At 49.6% G+C, this 18,023-nt stretch overlaps 1 protein-coding gene across 2 annotated transcripts; it reads right to left on the bottom strand.

The window, feature by feature from the left end:
- Positions 1 to 32: 32 nt before the first annotated feature.
- Positions 33 to 11,099, bottom strand: Sqstm1 (sequestosome 1). Of its 2 annotated transcripts, none has more exons than XM_051180817.1 (8): positions 10,856 to 11,099; positions 9,074 to 9,169; positions 8,570 to 8,799; positions 8,341 to 8,482; positions 7,218 to 7,298; positions 2,774 to 3,012; positions 2,221 to 2,416; positions 33 to 822 (listed from the first exon to the last, which is right to left on the bottom strand). In XM_051180817.1, the coding sequence occupies exons 1-8, from the start codon at positions 11,058 to 11,060 to the stop codon at positions 665 to 667; spliced, it is 1,347 nt and encodes a 448-aa protein (XP_051036774.1). In that variant the 5' UTR covers positions 11,061 to 11,099; the 3' UTR covers positions 33 to 664. The 2 variants fall into 2 exon arrangements, with proteins under 2 accessions (XP_051036774.1, XP_051036775.1); XM_051180818.1 differs by having other exon boundaries at positions 2,335 to 2,416.
- Between the last annotated feature and the right edge of the window lie 6,924 nt (positions 11,100 to 18,023).

The following is an 18,023-nucleotide window of genomic DNA, read 5'->3' as shown; positions in this document are numbered from 1 at the left end:
TCTCTTGTTCAACAATAATAAGGACCACAGGGTTGATTAAAGTGCATATGCCATTTAATTACAGGGCATTTAAAAATCAAGTCAGAGGAAGCTATGTCGGGGTTTCGTTTAAAAGCATTAACATTGGAACAAAACTAAAGTGTGAATCATTAAAAAGGGAGGCAGTATATGGTGAGACCCTTCAGCTGGTTTTACAAGTTCTCCATCCCCCAGGAGCTGTAGGCCCCAATTGCTGGCCACCTTTGACTTACTGTGGACAGCCCCCTCTTAACATAACGGTTTTATTTGTTGAAATAACTGTCAGCGTATTAATCACTTTTAACGAAGAGAACACAGCAGGCAAGGGTTCTGGACTGCTGGTGCAATGCTGGCGGTAAGAGCAAGTGCAGTGTACCTCTGCAACTCCCTGGCAAAGGCCAGGCTTAGGGAAGGCAGAGGAAGCTCAGCCACAAGTACCTGGTTCTGTTCTCAGGCGTCAGTCAGCATGTCACTCTTGGAACTCTCTCCTCATATCACTTCCCCACTGCCCTTAAAGGCTTCACACACTCCCACCTGCAGATTCTGGAAGAATGCCAAGAAACTGGCCTTACAGAGGCCCTGCTGCTCTATTTGATGCAACTACAGGTCAAAGGGGGCGGGTCACAGGGCTTGGGCACAAGCACTGTCACAATGGCGGAGGGTGCTTTGAATACTGGATTGTGTCCAGTGCAGCTCCAATGTCGTAATTCTTGGTCTGTAGGAGCCTTGTGAGCCAGCCACCTTCATCAGAGAAGCCCATGGACAGCATCTGAGAGAGTGATTCGATCAGCCGGGGATCAGCCTCTGCCAAAACAGACAGGAAAGTCAGGTACCCTGCAGCACTCCAAACATTTCAAGTCCTGCCTGCCAGGAAGGCTGCCCTGTTTAGGCCTCACAGGAACCCTCAGAGGCCAGCTAAAGGACCAAACAGCCCTTGTTTTGTAGGCTTTCCAGTCTCTGTCACAACTGTTCAACTCTGCCACTGTAGCATAAATAGCCAGAAGGTTTGTAAACAAGAGAGTGCAGTTATTTCCCAATTAAGTTTTGTTGCCAGACATGGTGGCTCAAGCCTGTAGTCCTAACACTCAAGAGGTGGAGGCAGGAAGATCATTCAGGGACATCCTGGGCAACAGTGGGACACCATCTCAAAACCAATCCAAATAAAAACCCTTTATAGATAATGACATGTGAATCTCCTCTATCAGCCTCTGACTGTTGTTTAGCAAATGTATCGTGTGTACTTCTATTCCTGTATAGGTATACATGTATGTGTGAAGATGTGGCAGCCCAGAGCTGAAGTAGGAGTCGTCCTCTGTTGCTGTCCATGTGAACTCACAGCTTGCGAATTCCAGCTTGTCTAGCTAGTTAGCTTGTGAAGGGATTCTGTCTGCCTTCTACATGCTGGGACTACAGACACAGTTGCCACACCTGCACAGCAGGCACTGTATTGGATGAGCCAGTTCTCCAGTTCCCTGCCCAGAGCCTTGCAAGTATGAGATACGCAGTCTGCCATGGAGATGCAGAGGTAGGTCTCACTGTGTAGCCAGGATACTCTGTGTAGCCTTGAACTCATGATAAAGCCCCTTTCCAGACTCTCATGCACCGGTTTGCTGCCCCTCTGCTCTTGTGCACAGAAACTGACCTTGGAAGCCCCAAGGCTAAATCTGGCCCAGAGAAAAGTTGTTCACCTGAATACCATTACTCTGGGAACATGGGAGCAGGCTGTCTCTTTTGCAGGCTGCACACTTGGGACTAGCCACTCTTGTCCAGCATTTTACATACTCTGCCTGGCTTCTACTTGGGGCTTGGCTTTGGTGCTTGCCATTAAAATTTGAAACCCCCTGAGGAAATGGTGTGTAGGGTTTGAGTTCAGTTCATGATACAAGGCAGCCCAAAGCCAGTGTTGCCTTTCCTGTAACATCTGCCTTCTCAGAACATCTGGGTATTGAGATTTAGAAATTCTTAGAATGAGATGAGGTTAGTGTTGCTCGATGCAGACAGAAGAGGTCAGACCATCTTCTAGTTTTCTCTGATGTCAGCTGACAAGCCTACAATCCCAAAGCTACCCTGGACTACACAACTAGGTACTGCCTTTAAAAAAAAAAATCCCAGGCCATGATATCCCTTTTTGTGTTGCCAAAACCAGACATGACTAGGATACTCTGAAAGCAAAGGAAAATGAACTTTCTGGTGAGCACATGCCTGGTGGGAGATGTGGGTACAAGGCCGCTTCCTTCAGCCCTGTGGGTCCTTCCTGTGAAGGGTCTAGAGAACTTGGCCCTTCTGATTCTGGCATCTGTAGAGACTGGAGTTCACCTGTGGATGGGTCCACTTCTTTGGAAGACAAATGTGTCCAGTCGTCATCTCCTCCTGAGCAGTTATCAGACTCCATCTGTTCCTAGAACACAGCCTGCTGTGAGCACAGGGGCCTAAGTGACTGACCAGTGGGACCCCACTATCTGCTCCCAGCAAACATGGCAAACAGAGCTGTCTGCAAAAGACATGTCTTCCCCCCCCCACCCCCATGATGCTAGGGTTGAACCTAGGACCTCATATATGTCAGGTAAATGCCTCATACTGAGTTATGGCTCTAGATCCAAGAAAGTCTTTCTCTACAGAGTTCTATTTGGAAGGCTCGGAGTAACTGAAGACACCACAGAGACAACAGGAAGGACAGAAGCCCTCTGACTGAAAAATTGCTGGGGCCAAAGCCAAGATGCCAAGCAGGCCAACCAGTGGGAGAAAGCAGACCTACCTCTGGCTGTCCCACTGACTCCAAGACGATCTTTTTCATTTGCTCTGTCAGAGCCTGTGAAGTGCCCTCGCCTGCCTCGTCAGGTTTGTTGACTTCTGAAGAGCAGCTGCTTGGCTGAGTGCTGCACTTGTCTTGAGTGCTGCACTTGTCTTCTGTGTCCATGTTGGAACTTTCTGGGGAGGTGGGTGTCAGGCGGCTTCTCTTCCCTCCATGTTCCACATCAATATCAACCTCAATGCCTGGAAAGAAGGAGGAATCAAGCTGTCAAGCCAGAGGCCTCCCCTGCCTGTGACATCAGTGACTCAGTAAGTTGGGCACTGTAGGCTTAGGAAGTGCTTTCAGACTCAGTCCCCAACAGCACATATGGGTTGGGACACTGGCAGTCAGCATAAGGATGCAGAGGCTGGGCTCAACCCCAGAGCCATAACCATGTAACATGACAGACCATGTGACAACCCCCATGAGCTCCTCCTTCCAACCCAAACCCCACTAACAAGCCCATCATATTGGTCCTTTCCCTGTCTCCAAGCCACAAAGTCCCCAGGGGTAACCTTGTTTCTCCCAACCCAATAGGAAAGCAGGCTGCAGGAAGGCCATGACACACAGGGTCTCAAGATGTGACAATTACACATCTGAACTCCAAGATTCAGTTCAGTGTATGGCCAATCTACCAGCCTGCTCGTGTTTGGTGGGGGGTAAGGACGGGCAGGTTCACCAGGTTCACCTGTGCTGCTTACAAACTAAATGTACCCAAGACATAGCTTTAACAGTTTCTTCCCATTTCCCAGAGTCCTCTGGGACTTTCAGCCCCCACATCTGTTTATTTCCTATTGTATCAGTATTTACCTCCCCTTCCCCTGCCCTTTTAAAAGCTACCTTTGACTAAAAACAAAAACCACTACTAGAGTGCTATGTAAATGTTGCTTTGCCCAGGACTATATGTCCTCTCTATTGTCAAGGGTCTCTCTCCTTTTGTTTGCTAACTTCATGTTTCTTCTTCAGAGTCTTTCATTTTTTGTGGTTCAGGGCTCTTCGTCGCCCATCAGGTCTGGCTTTTGAAGAGCACCCTCAGGGGTCAGGCCTCCTCTAGACTGTCAATGCACGTGGGATTTCCCTCTAGTATTTTCTAGCAAAATTCTCACATAAGGGAATCCCCAGAGGGCTGACTACTCATTTGAGAGTCTCTGAACCTAAGCCTTCCTTCTATCACTTAGTTTATGTTTTCCTTGTATATATGCATCTGAGCACAAGTGTGTTTGGTGCCTGTGGAGGTCAGAACAGAACAACAGAAACCCTGAAAATGAAGTTACAGACCGTTGTGTGCCACCATGTGGGTGTTGGGAGTTGAACCTGACCTCTGCAGAAGCAACAGTGCTGTTAACTACTAAGCCACCTCCAGCCCCCTTACTCAGTGTTAAGCACTTTTTTATTGTTTCCTTTGTTACTAAGACAGGGTTTCTCTGTGAAGCTTTGGAACCTGTCCTGGAACTAGCTCTGTAGACCAGGCTGGCCTCAAACTCACAGAGATACACCTGTCTCTGCCTCCTGAGTGCTGGGATTAAAGGCGTGTGCCACCAACACCTGGCCCTTTGTTACATTTTGTATGGCACCTGCTTTTTCATAAACCCAGTACTTTTCTGTCCTCCCTCCTTGCACACTTTTCCACATGCAGAGGCTTTCCTCAATGGCCAGCCATCATGGCTTCTGATCCCAGAGGCACTAGTAAGAAGTTCCGCCTGCAGGAACTTCTGCCTACCAGGGTGGTTGTCAGCTTCACATATACAGGTGTCCAGAGGGAGGCATCAGGGAAATCCAGGTTCTAGGAGCTGGTGTTCTTTGTCAGGTGTTTGGCTAGCCTCCCCTCAACAGGACTCTTGAGCTGTTGTCAGGCTGAATGCTAGGTCCCTGATGCCCTCACTTCCAGGCTGGAGTCTTAGCTTCCATGGCAGAAGCTTCTCAGAGTGAAGCACTTCAAGTACATAACACGAAAGTACTGGTATTGGCCATCACCTGGCTGTGTGGGGCCCTGGGGCTCTCTAACACTCTTATGAAAGGTCTTCTAGCTGCTGTTTGGTGACTTGGCCTGTCACTCCCTCTCATCCTTCATGATACTAGGATAAAGGGTCCTGTGGGGGTTGTTTTTTTGACACTATGTAGCTCTGGATAGCCTGGAATTTGCAATGTAATATAGGCTGCCCTCAAACTCAGAGCTCTGCCTACCTGTTTTCCTAGTGTTGGTACTAAAGGCATGTGCCATCATGCCCAGCAGGGTCTTCTTACAAGGATTCTCTGTACAGCCGCCTCTCTCCGTGGGTTACTCCCTGCCCTCCATTTCATCTTTTTATTTTTTACATTTATATGTGTGTGGAGGTCAGAGGAAAACCTTCAGGAGTCAGTTCTCCCCTACCATCTGGGTAGAGTAAATGCCTACCATGAACACAGTTCTGGTTCAATGTCCAGAACCACACACAGAGAAAGTTCAAGCAAACCTTGAGCCCCATTCCCAACATCCATACCCCATGATTTTTCTAAGCAGGTGCAGGCAAGATCAGAGAGCTGTTGAATTGGGGTTTTCTCAATGGAATAATGAACCCCAAGACTGAAGGGCTCACTCAGAAAGAATGTTTGATAGTTTGTGGCCTGCTGTCCCCAAAGCCTGTCAAAGACCCAGTAACAAGGAAAGACCTACTTACTACCTTGTATTATAGGTGTCAGTAACCACATCCTCTGAGCCAAACACAGCACTGGGCCAACATAGCAGCCTTTTTTGGCTGGTTCTCACAGAACCTACCAATAAAAGGCTTTGGCCCCCCAAACCTCTGCCTCTGACAGGCTTTGCCAACTTCTTTCCCTCTGGGCCTCTAACTTTCACACAACCTATTAGAGGCAGTTAGCATGTGAGTCATCCCCTGCTTAGTTCCTCAGAGAAAAAGGAAAGGAAAACTCCCATGACTTCCACAAAAGCTGAAGCCAATCAATCCTCAGTTCAAACTACCCAGTCTTTTTTTTTTTTCTAGAAATTTGGCTGTCCTGTACAGCTTCAGGCAGCTCACTACTGCCTATAACTCCAGCTCCAGAGAGTCTCAAGACTCTCTTCTGGCTACCTTGGGCACTAAGAATGCAAATGCCTGCGTGAGTGTACACATACACATTAATTTAACAAACACTCCAAAGTAACTGTTGCTAGGGTCCCTTGTCACCACCACACCATACACTGACATGTCTTCCAGTGAAGCTGCCAGCAGCCCCTAAAAGCTCACCTGCTAGACGAAGATAATCTTTCACAACTGAACTACAATCTTCCCAAATCCCACTGTATCCTACAGTGAGTCCTTTTCCTCCTGGCTACAAACCGATTGCTGCTGTACCGCTTCAACCTCCTTGGAAAGCAACACTCTCAAAATCCTCTTACTGCAATGCCAAAGCCATGTGGTCTGACTAAACTGCTTTGTCTGTACTTGATTTTAGTGCAAAGAATTGCAGTCTTAACACTCTACCACAGAGCTACACCACATCTCAACCTAAGCTGTTCAACTTAACCTCAAGGCCAGAACTGTTGCCTCATAGCTGCATCCTGGGGCAGCATGAGCACAGATGGCCTTGGCTTGCAGCAAGTGGTAGTGACACCTAGTAGCTTTAAGGAGAGACTGGTGCGGTTGGGACACCCCCTCAGCATTCCTTCAGTACTGGACATGGCCTTTGCACAGGCTCCTGCAGTCACCTCCAATACTACAGACACAGGAACAGGATGTGGGCAAGCACTTCCTAAACCACACCAGAGTGCCCCAAAGACAGTAGGTAGAGTCACAGTATTGAGAGAGGTGACACTGTGCTCCCCCACCCCAGCAGATTTCTTCTGCCCTCTGCAGAGCCAGGCATGACCCAGAGCACTTGCCTCTAGCACCTTCTCCCTGCTCTCACAAACATTTGGGGTTTTGAGAAGGAAAAGAAATCCTAGCACTTGGCAGGCCAAGGCAGGAAGAATTCACAGGTTCAAGGCCAGCCTGGGTTATGTAAAGTAAAGCCAACCTGGGCTAACATGAAACCTTGCTTACTTAAAGAAAGAAAGGAAGGAAGGAAGGAAGAAAAGAAGGGAAAGGAAAAAAAATCAACTGCCTGCTTTCAAGTCTAAAAGTCACTCAGCTCAGAAAACGCAAGCTGCTTGTTACCTCAAAGGCTAGCCCATCCACCCATATAGCACCCTCCCGACTGGCTCATTCTACTTATGTGGAAAGCTCAAGAATCAGTAAGGAATTCAACTTTGAGGCACCCATTCCAGTCCTCAGCAAAGGTTAATTTTACACCAACAAAGCTTTGGTGGTGTCAAGCGCACATATCTGCCCTGGTCTCCGCAGCATGCCAGAAAAGGCTGCCAAAGGTCATTTGTGCACTGAGTCACCAAGCCACTGGGGTGTCTTGCAGGATGACCAGGAAGTTCACTCACCTAGAGGGCTGAGGGCGGCTGCCACACTCTCCCCCACACTCTTCAGGAAATTGACACTGGGATCCTCTGATGGACCAGAAGCTGTTGAGTTTTAAAAAGGAAAGATGACCTTTCTGTGACTCTGCCATCTATCACAGAACTTTTGTGCCAAGGTCCCCATCACCTAGATAATCACTGTCCTGGGACCCCTTGACCACACTTGGTGCGTCTGTTCCCTCCCACAATGCACCCTTAGTTCCCCAGTGGATCACATGTTGAGCCTCTTCAGCCTCTGTACCAGAGGCTCAGTACAGCTAACATATAAATATTGACCTTGTCCTAGATTTGCTGTTTACTCAAAATCAAACAAATATCCCAGCTGGCTGTTCTGGCACATGTCTACAATCCAGCAGTCAAGAGGCTAAAGCAGGAGAATCTCAAGTTTGAGGCCATCTTGGGCTACATAGTGAGTTCCAAGCTAGCCAGAGCTATAAAGAGACCTGTCTCAAGGGGGGAAAAAAAAAATCAAGAAGCAGAATCCCAAAATCTAGACTGTAGAGCTTTGTGTGAGTTCTTTCAGGTTTTAGAGACAGGGTCTCATGCCAAGGTTGGCCTTGAATTCCTGATCCTTCTGCCTCTACCTCCTGAGTCCTGAGATTACAGTATATTTACCACCACAAATGGTTTTGTGACAATGGAGTTTTTTGTTTTTGTCTTTAAAAGATTTGAGCAACTTTGGCCCTGATAGTCCCAAACCTAAGGCATATACATTATAGAAACTCAGCTACATACTCATACCTCAGAAGGGCAGCCTAGCAGGGTAGGGTGGGCCCTGTGGGGAATTAGTGACTTTAGGCACTCAGATACCTGTTTACTCACTTGTAAAATGGAAATGCATTGTTTCTGCAGGGTTCTAAAGAGGCTCTGATGACATGGTTAAGGACAGAATGTAGCAGAATGATGGAACTTGTATGTATTATGTGCAAGATCCCCCATATCCCAAAAAACAACAAAAAAGAAAAGGATGAGTGGTGCATAGCTTACTGTGGACAGTGCTGGGCTTTAGGCTATGGGGACGGCCTAAATTGGCTGAATTGGCTGGCTGCTTATGACACCCAAAAGCCAGTTCAAGTACCAGCCTTACCTGATTCAGCTGCGGGGTGAGGGCGAGCATCCCCTGCTCGAGGAGGACGTGGGCTCCAGTTCCCCGGTGGACCCATCTCCCAGCCAGGCCATCCAAAATGTCCATGTTTCAGCTTCCGAAGCCAGCGGCCATGAGAGAAGCCCTGGGTAGAAGAAAACAAGATAGGGCAATGAGGGTAAGGGTTTCTAGGTCCCACCACCCTGCAGCTCCCAAGGCTGAACCAGCTCACATCAGAGAGGTGGCCAAAAGGGTTGGGAAAGATGAGCTTGCTGTGCTCCCTGTGTAGGCCCTTCCCCTCGCAGGTGCTGCACAGGTCGTAGTCTGGGCACACACTGCACTTGTAGCGGGTTCCCACCACAGGCCCATTGCAACCATCACAAATCACATTGGGATGCACCATGCTTCGGGATGCCTCCTGACCACACGGTGGGCGATGGTCCCGCCGGCACTCCTTCTTCTCTGCAGGGAGAGTTGGGAGCTGTTAGAGCAAGGCCCCTAAAGTTCTCTCTTTCTTCTCACTGCAGCCCTGCTGGTCAGAGTCCATGCAGAATTCAGTGGCTTAGGATAACCTTTTATGAGGCCAGGAGGTCTCAGGCCCTGCACTTGTTAAACACACATGGCACACACAGCAGGAGCCCAAAACTCCCAGGCCACAGAGCTCATCCTTGTCCTAGACAACTCAGATCTATAGCATGCACCTGGATTCAGGCAGTGCCCTAGGGTAGCCCCTTACCTTTAATGTAGATGCGGAAGATGTCATCTTTCACATAGGACATGGCCATTGTCAGCTCCTCATCACTGGAAAAGGCAACCAAGTCCCCATCCTCATCTGCATTGTTTAAGAGATAATACATCAGAGCCAGCCAGGGACACAGCCCAGAGGTGAAACACTAGCATGCAAGTCTTAGAGTCCATTTCCTGCACTAGAAGGGAAATAACAGCAACAGAGGCAGCCACGCCTCTTATGCTGGATACACACTGCTGCGATGTACAGAGCCCACTGCTAAAGGAACATTTTCAAAGGCTCTAGACTCAGCCTGAATAATGGGGCAATATGGCCATTCACTCTGACACAAACTGGATGAATACATGCTCCAACCTAGGTCCTGGATTACAGCTGCACACAGAAGGCAGAGCACGTGTGTGTGTGTGTGTGTGTGTGTGTGTGTGTGTGTGTGTGTGTGTGTGTTGGGGGGGCTCCTGCTGAAACAGGGTGTTGATTTCTAAGAGCTGCAATTACAAGTAGTTGTGAGCTGTCTAGCATGAGTGTACAAATGGGCCTCTGATATTTTAGTAAGTGAATGAACAAAACTACATTGTAAGACTCCATTATACACCAGGCAGTGGTGGCACACACCTTTAGTCCTAGCACTCAGGAGGCAGAGGCAGGCAGATCTCTGAGTTCAAAGCCAGCCTGGTCTACAGAGCTAGTTCCAGGACTATCAGGGCTATACAAGAAATCCTGTCTTGAAAAATCAAAATAAATAAAGACAAAAATTTATAAAACAAGAGATTCTAAATTGAACATGATAGTGGTTACACAATTCAGTTTTTTAAAAAAGCCATGATCTGGTAGAATGTTAGCCTGGCAGACATGAGGCCCAGGACTGGTCCCTAGCCAAATATAACGCAGAGGACTGTGAAGGACAATTTAGGGATACAGGCCAGCCAGGCCACACAGTGAGACCTGTCTCTGCAAATACAAGAGTAACCTTTTGTTTTTCAAGACAGGGTTTCTCTGTAGCTTTGGAGGCTGTCCTGGAACTCACTCTGTAGACTAGGCTGGCTTCAAACTCTGAGATCCACCTGCCTCTGCCTCCATAGTTTTGGGGCTAAAGGCCTGCGCCTCCAGCGCCCAGCCTCTATACACTTTTACTGGGCGAATTACGTAACTCAGTGACACGGAAAATTTTCTGGCCAGGAGTGGTGATGAACACCTGTGATTCCTGTACTGGGAAACAGACAAGAGGATTAACGTTGAGTGAGGCCATCCTAAACCACTTGGGAGTTCAAGGCCAATCAGGCTACGTGGCTTTACCTCAAAAAAAAAAAAAAAAAAAAGACTGATCAACTAACAGTTCTCCACAAGATCTTAATATTTTCCCCTCCCACAGGGAGGGCCTTGGCTACGTCTCTCTGGTCAACAATTTCTAGCCCCACCCCAGGCAGCCTCCTGCCACTCCGACGTGAGAGACGGAGCTAGTTCCCGGGTCCCCGACCTCCCCTCCCACAGGCCGCTCCACCCCGCCCCCGCCGCTTGTTTACCCGCGTCACTCCTCTCCACCCCTCCTCCACCTCGGTCCGTCCCCGCTCTTCCGGGGCTTTAATTGAACCCTCCACCCGGCGTTACAGAAAACAAGCGAGCGGCGGGATGTCAGCTATCACCTGAGCGGCCGCCTGAACGCCCAGTCCCCGCGAGGAGGCAGAGCACGGCCCGCCACGTCCTCGCCCAGACCTGCCACGCCGTGGCGGGGGACGTTGGCTTCCCTCCCCCCCGGCGGCCCTGGCCCCTCACCGCGGTAGTGAGCCTGGAAGCCGCCAGGCCGCAGCGCGGGGAACAGCGAGGCCACCCGGCTCAGCAGCCTCTCGCAGGGCCCTGGGCCCGCCGCGGCCTCGGCTTCCGCCTCGGGCTCCGGACTAAAGCAGAAGCTGAAGCGGCGGATCTCGCGGGCCGCCTCCTCCTTGCCCAGAAGATAGGCCTTCACGGTGAGCGACGCCATTGCAGCAGTTGAGGTACGGACGAAACAGCTGGGCAGCTGCTGCTGACCGGAGCCCAGTTTTTATAAAGGAAACGGAGCTCCGCCTCGGAGGGGCGGGGCCTCTCTGCGCCCCGCCCCTCCCGGCTGGTTAGACTGCGGCACGCGAGCCCCCTTGACAGGGTCCCTAACAGGTATAGGAGGGGCGCCCTTACTGCCAACTTCTTTTTCTCCCTTCCAAGACAAGGGTGACCCCAAGAGACCAGCCTCAGCCTCCACTTGTTGAGGAAAAGTCTGGTAAGGGTCCTAGCCTAGGCGCGTCCCAGGCTTGGGCCTGCCCATGACTCAGCAATGTAGTCCCCAAGCTGAAGGGGGATGCCCAGCACAAAAACCGAGGAGGACCCAGATGCTTACTGTCAGGAGGCTGAACAATCTGGTTCAAAGGATGCTGTTCCGACCCTCTCAAGCTTAGCGTCCCAGGTGGTAGCGCCCCGGCACCCCCTCCTACATCCACCATGACCAGCCCCTACCTGGATAAAAGCACATCTACCCCCATCTTAGGCCTGACCCAGTTTAACAAGGATCAGGTTGGGAGGCATTGGACAAACACTGGAGCAACTTCCCAGAAACCCACTCTGTAGGAGGGATAGGCAGTACTCCTGAAGCTTCAGTGGTCACCACGTGTGATACACACACACACACACACAGACACACACATTGGGGCTCTAATGAGGGGGCATATCTCAGGCCTTATTGATCTCATAGACAGCCAAAGGCTTCAGACCACCTGCACTCCAGCTAGAGACCAAAATATGAGCCTTAGCCAGCCCTGTACTCCCAGCTGTATGAGGTGCTGAGGCAGGAGGATACCTACCAAGTTTAAGGTCTGCCTGAGCAAATCGGTGAAACTGTCTCCAAACAGAAAGTGATCCTAGCACTTGGGAGGTAGAGGCAAGAGGTTCAGGAGTTCAAAGCCAGCCTTGGCTATATGAGGTCTCCTTTCATAAATAAATAAATACAAAGGCTGGGTATATATAGAGTTTGGTAGAGATGTAGTTCGTGGGGATTTAGCTTGGTGGGGATACACCTCAGAAGGATGTAGTGCTAGTGCGTAAGGATATAGCTCAGTGCATAGTGTGTGTTCTATCTTAGATTCCCCCTTCAGTACAAAAGCCAAAACCAGGAGATGGTGCTTTGAGTGGCAGGAGTGACCTGTTAGTTGGGCATGATGACACACATCTGTAACCCCAGCACTTGGGAAGCTGAGTCAGGAGGACTAACTCAATGCTAGTCCAGGTTTGCACAGCCAGTTTACTCTCAAAAACAAATTAAATGAATAAAAATAAATCGAGGTCTTAGCAGGAACCCAGCTGTGGGGAAGGGTTCAGGCCACAGAGGAGTGTCACCCTGAAAGGCTTCCCAGGTGTGGCCCTGCCAACAGGACACAGACCTTCTAAGTCAAACTCACGGTAGAAGGTCAAGCTGGGCAGAATTGGAGCTCAAACCATCTCTCCAGGGTCAGGGCCTATGTCCTGATTCCCATCTTCTCCCTGGGCCTCTCTAGGTAGGAGTTGGGTTTGTGGGAGCAGGAAAGCCTCAAGTGCTAGGAAGGCTCAGCACACAGGTATAACTGCTTTTTCCCTGCAGCTAGGAGGTTCACACCTGTGCCCTATCTTGTGGAGGACAGTCCTATTAGGCTTCCCTCTCCATCAAGCTGGTAGCCCACCCCCCACCCTGGAAAAGGCCCTTAACCCACAGGACCCTATGTTCATACATATAGATGGAGAGGACAGACAGGAGCCTGTAGCTGGGCAGGGCTGTATCCTGATGGTAGGTACTGGCCAAGCATGACTCAGCAGCCTTGTGGTCTGAGAGCACCATAGCTTCAAGTGGGCCAAGCTTCCTATGGGACATCTGAGCCTGGGGAGCCACCGGGAACTCCCTTGCTTTGCCACCAGTGGGAGAAAGAAGTATCAGGAAATGGGGCCCTGGGGAAGTTGGCCTAGAGAGTTCTGGCTGTGGGTTCCATGCCAGGCCAGCATGCCTTGCTGCCTGGGGCAGCTCAGACTCTCTCCCGGGTCCCCAGGCTGGGGAACCCCCTGGCAGGGCCCTCTCTGCTTGCTGTGGTCAGGTGGCCTGGGCGGCAGTGAGTCAGAGTCCCATGATCCTGGTCATAACAGGGGATCCCCCAGCTGCTGCCACCCACCCATTCTGCCAGCCAGCAGAAGGGATGGAGAAGGGTCTTGGGGGTGGGTCTCTGAAGACCCTACAACATCTGATGCCTTTTTCATGAGTCCACCTGCCCCTCCTCACCTCTGAAGCACACAATGGAGGGAAAGGGGGAAGCTTGGCACCTGAATCAAGAGAGAGTTCTTTTGATCGTCTTTGCCAAGGCAGGTGACTGACCTCATCTTTGAAATGGGTCAGGAGTGGGAGGCCCTGAGCTGCCCCTCCCTAGGGGATTCCCCGCAGGTGTGCTAATTATTTACTGGCCTTTGGGGGAGTAGTACTAGGGGTGAAGTCAGTGGGAAAGAGGCCTCAAATGGGTAAGTGGGGCAACACGGAAAAGACCTAAGTCAAGAGGTAGATTCTATGAGAAGAGCAAGTGACCTAGGACCCCTGCTGCCTATTTAACATGTCAGAGCCAACCTGGCTGCCAGGTCCTCCCAGCATCCCTCAGTCCCTCCCAATTATAGACCATGGCTGGCACCCCCTGCCCCCTACCCTGAACTCTCCAGCCCAGGGGCTGGGCTGCCCTCCCCCCAGAGGCTTTTCCTTATATAATGCAGACATTTTGGTTACCCACTGTTTTGTACCTCCTGGCTGCTGCTCCTGGTTCCCTCTCTCCTCTCTCCCCCACATGACCCAGCTCGGTCTGATCATGTCCTCTCTGAACTCTCTCAGATGCCCCTGCTCCTACCTACGCTCTCCCTTTTATCTACAATAAACTTCCTGCTCCACCACACTAGGAGCAGTCATGTCCTTTCCTTCCCTTTTAATTTCCCTTTTTTATTCACTGTCTGTTAGGTTGTCCCTTTGGGTTCCTCCAAAGCTTGGAGTTTGATTTGTACTGTTAGGTCTCAGGTAGTTCCTATGTCTAGAAATAAGCTCAAACTGGACTGTAGAAGGATTTCTGGTGGTTAGATAAAACTCTGCATCCCTCAGGAACTTAGTAAATGTGTTTTCATCCCTAAAAGAAGTCATTCTCTTGTCTCTGGCCGAAAGGAGGTAGCTTTCCATTGGCATACACCTATGTAGTTGCATATGGGAGCCCATGCCTGTGTCCAGGCTACCTCCGTCCCTACTCACAAGTACATGGTGTACATTTCTGGCCCTTCTCACTCCCCAGCCCCGCTCCTCTCAGATACCAGTTGTTTCTATATAATAGCAGGTTTTCCCCCTGTCCACCTACCCCAACATCTCCTGCCATCTCCCAGTGCCTTCACTATTCTCTCCTGTTTCTCTAGCCCTGCCCAAGGCCACGCTTCCCGTACACTAGGCAAGCACTCTGCATCCCAGCCTCTCTTTTAGTCCATTTTTACAGAAGCATAAGTGGGAGGTTTCTTGCTCTGTGGCAAGAAGGGGGACACATCCTAAAGGCTATTAAGATTATTCCAAAAGAAAACACAATGGAGGAATTATGTAATAGCCAGTTGTTGGGGCAACAGTCTAGTCCCCCCTGGAGTTGGACCACCCACATGGGATGAAAGAGGGGAGGGTCACAGGGCTGGGGTGTGACACTGGAATGAATCTACTTAGGATTGGGGGGAGTGGGGCAGGGGTGATGGAGAAGCTGTTCGTGCGATACCCAGAGGGCAAAAGGGAGGAAAAACAAGTCCCAAGATGAACACATAGATGCAATGCTGGGTGCCCCAAGTTGGCAGCAAACTCCCTGGGGCAAAGAGGTACAAGAGAACTTGCCAGTCTTGGGAGTCAACTCCAAAAGGGGAGAGGAAGAGCCCTTGGAGGAGGGCTCCAGTCTACCTAGGAGAGGCTGTTCTCGACCTGTCTCCAAGTGTGTGGACTTGGGTTCACAGCCTCAGGAGACCTTGTTCCTGACTGAGAATGCCAGCTGACCCTTCACTTGGCCAACTTGATTTTAGTCTGCTTATTCTAAACAAGGCCATTGTGGTGGCTTGAATAGGAATGGCCCCTATAGACTCACGTTTGAATGTTTGGCCATTAGGAGGTGCGGCCTTGTTGGAGGAAACTGTCACTGTGGGGGCGGGCTTTAAGGTCTCATATATGTTCAAGCTACACCCAATATGGCACACAGTCTCCTGCTGCCTGAGGATCTTTCTGTAGAACTACCAGTTTCTTCTCCAGCATCATGTCTGCCTGCATGCCACCATGCTTCCCACCATGATGACTGGACTGAACCTCTGAAACTGTAAACCAGCCCCAGTTAAATGTTTCCCCTTATACAAGTTCCTGTGTCACAGTGTCTTTTCACAGGGAAAGACAACCTAAGACAGCCATCATTGTCTCCTCTCCGATGCTGAAGTGGAACCTGTACCAGCTCTCTCCTGAGTGCTGCACCCTTAGGTACAGGGTGCCAGGCTCAGTAAAGTGTAGGAATGGGAATCTGATGACCTCGTCCCCTCTCCAGGTCTTTTCCTTCCTCCATCACCCCTTAACCTGAGACTTACCCTGTGGGGTGATTGAGGCTGGTGGCTAGGTTACATGCTGTAGAAGATTCTGGAAAGATAATGGCAGAGCTGAGGGTGGAGGGACTATGAGGAAATCAGAAACCCCGTCTTAGGTAACTCGAAGGGCCTAGGCCTGGAGGGGCCCCAGTGAAAAGCCATTCAAGGAAAGATTGGGGCTGGGCAGTTAAGGGATGGGAGAGCAGTCGCTGTCTCCCTATCTAGAGTTTCAATGCCAGGATCAATGACAGGATGCCCAAAGCCTGGGTACCACCGGTGCTGGACCAGTGTTTTATGGACCATCTGTACTCTGGAGCTCTGGCACTCTTCCAGGCCAGCTCCCCTCTAAGTATTTGGCCTCCAGGGATGCTTGATTCCTCCATACTCTTTGTGTCAGTGTCTCTCTAGTTGTGGACACCCCTTTGCTTGGCTAACGTTCCCAAGCAGGCACATAAGGGGACCTTGACCAGTATTTGTGAGGTGTCTGGGTCAGGAAATATTGCTTGAATTAAGTCAAAAAATGCAAATGGAATTTAGGCCTCATGATGCTGTAACCCCAGCCACTCATGAGGCTGAGGCTGGAGGATCACAACTTCAAGGCCTTAGTGAAGTCCTTTCTCAAAATTAAAATAAGTGAACAAAAGTCTGGAGATCTAACTCATTGGTGCAGCACTTGCCTAGCATGCAGGAGGCTCTGGGTCTAGTCCCTAGTAATGCATGCACACACGCACGCACACACCAGTGAAATTATAGAAGGTATTGTGGCCACTGTTTTAGACTAGGCTTTTCCATCAGGCTTGACAGACCAGACTAAAAATCAAAATGGAACCAGTACCTTGTGGAGGTCAGAAGACAACTTTTGGAAGTTCTATTCTTTTGCCATGTGGGTGTCTGGGGTACAACTCAGGTCATCAATCAGGCTTGATGGCAAGTGTCTCTACACACTGAGCATCTCAACAGCTTTTTCTTTTCTTTCTTTTTTTTTTTTTTTTAAAAAAAGGAGATCTTGGGGTGTAGTGATGGCTCAGCAGTTAAGAGCACTGGCTGCTCTTCCAGAGGACCCAGGTTCAATTCCCAGTACCCACATGACAACTCACAACTGATTGTAACTCCAGTTCCAAGGTACTGACACCCTCACACAGACATATGTGCAGGCAAAACACCAATGCACAAAAATAAACATTGGAAAAAATCAGAAAATGAAACAAACAAACCTAAAGTAACAAAATAATTTTGTGCTCACTTAGGCAGCACATACACTAAAATTGAAAAAATACAGAGAAGAAAGAAAAAGACGGGATCTTGCTGTGCAGCCCTGGCTAGTCTGCAATTACAGTTTAGAGCAGGAAGGCCTCAAACTTTCAATAATCCTCCTGCTTCTGTTTCCTGAATGCTGGGGTTACAGATGTGGGAAGCCTTCACTGATCTGGTTTGACTTGCTATCTCCCCAGATTTCCAGAGAACACCACTGTAATAATGGCTAGAAGCCTATGGTCACACCCTGTCCCTCAAACCACCAGCAATTCCTGTTGATTCTAATTCCTAATAGCAACGGTAATAAATTCATGTATCTTTTATGCCAGGAAACGTTCTGAGTTTTATATATCTATAAAATCAACCCGCTCTCTTAATGTGAGACCATGTGATTAGTTCCAGCCAAGAGCCAGAGACAGTAAAAGCTACAGACCAATGACAAGGCAAGTGTTTCTCTATTTGCTAATGCCAAAGCTTTTAGAGCTTTCTTTCCTCTGCCAAGGAGCACTGTTCCCGTAGTTGTTATCCCTGAAACCTGGGCAAGAGCTAAAACGAGTAGAGCTGTCTTTGATGGACACAAAGCGTCAGTAAGTATACTTTCATTAAAGCACCCAACCCACTCCAGACTACCTTTTCCCTAGGTGCCTGGTCAGGGTCACTACCCTCTTGAGCTTATTTGGGAGAACTGTGACATTAAAGAAAAGTTTAAACCAGGCAATAGTGGTGTACACTTTTAATTCCAGCACTCTGGAGGCAGGGGCAGGCAGATCTCTGTGAGTTCAAAATCAGCCTGGTCTATAGAGGGAGTTAGTTCCAGGACAGACTCCGAAGCTACACAGAGAAATCCTGTCCAGGGGGGAAAAGTTTATTTGCATTTATTTACTTATTTATTTTGTATTTATATGTGTGTGCACACATCCATGGCATGAATGCGGAGGTCAGAGGGCAACTTTCAGTCTTTCCTACCACCATGGAAGTCTGGGAGAATCAAGCTGAGCCCCAGGATTAGCTACAGATGCCTGTACCCCTGAATCATCCCACTAGTCCTGGTTGTTGTTAATTGTTTGAGATAAGAGAACAGAATGCT

Source organism: Phodopus roborovskii, unplaced genomic scaffold (genome assembly GCF_943737965.1).
Source record: "Phodopus roborovskii unplaced genomic scaffold, PHOROB, whole genome shotgun sequence".
In the NCBI taxonomy this organism is placed as follows: domain Eukaryota; kingdom Metazoa; phylum Chordata; class Mammalia; order Rodentia; family Cricetidae; genus Phodopus; species Phodopus roborovskii.
The sequence above is the reverse complement of the archived record's forward strand: the minus strand, read 5'-3'. Positions and strand labels throughout refer to the sequence as shown.

Excerpts from the sequence above, each read along its gene's own strand:
- Sqstm1 (XM_051180817.1), bottom strand. The coding sequence starts at position 11,060 with ATGGCGTCGCTCACCGTGAAGGCCTATCTTCTGGGCAAGGAGGAGGCG. Across the intron at positions 8,800-9,073 it reads CTTCCGCATCTACATTAAAG|AGAAGAAGGAGTGCCGGCGG; the intron begins GTAAGGGGCTAC and ends CTCTCCCTGCAG. Across the intron at positions 8,483-8,569 it reads CTTTTGGCCACCTCTCTGAT|GGCTTCTCTCATGGCCGCTG; the intron begins GTGAGCTGGTTC and ends TCTTCTACCCAG.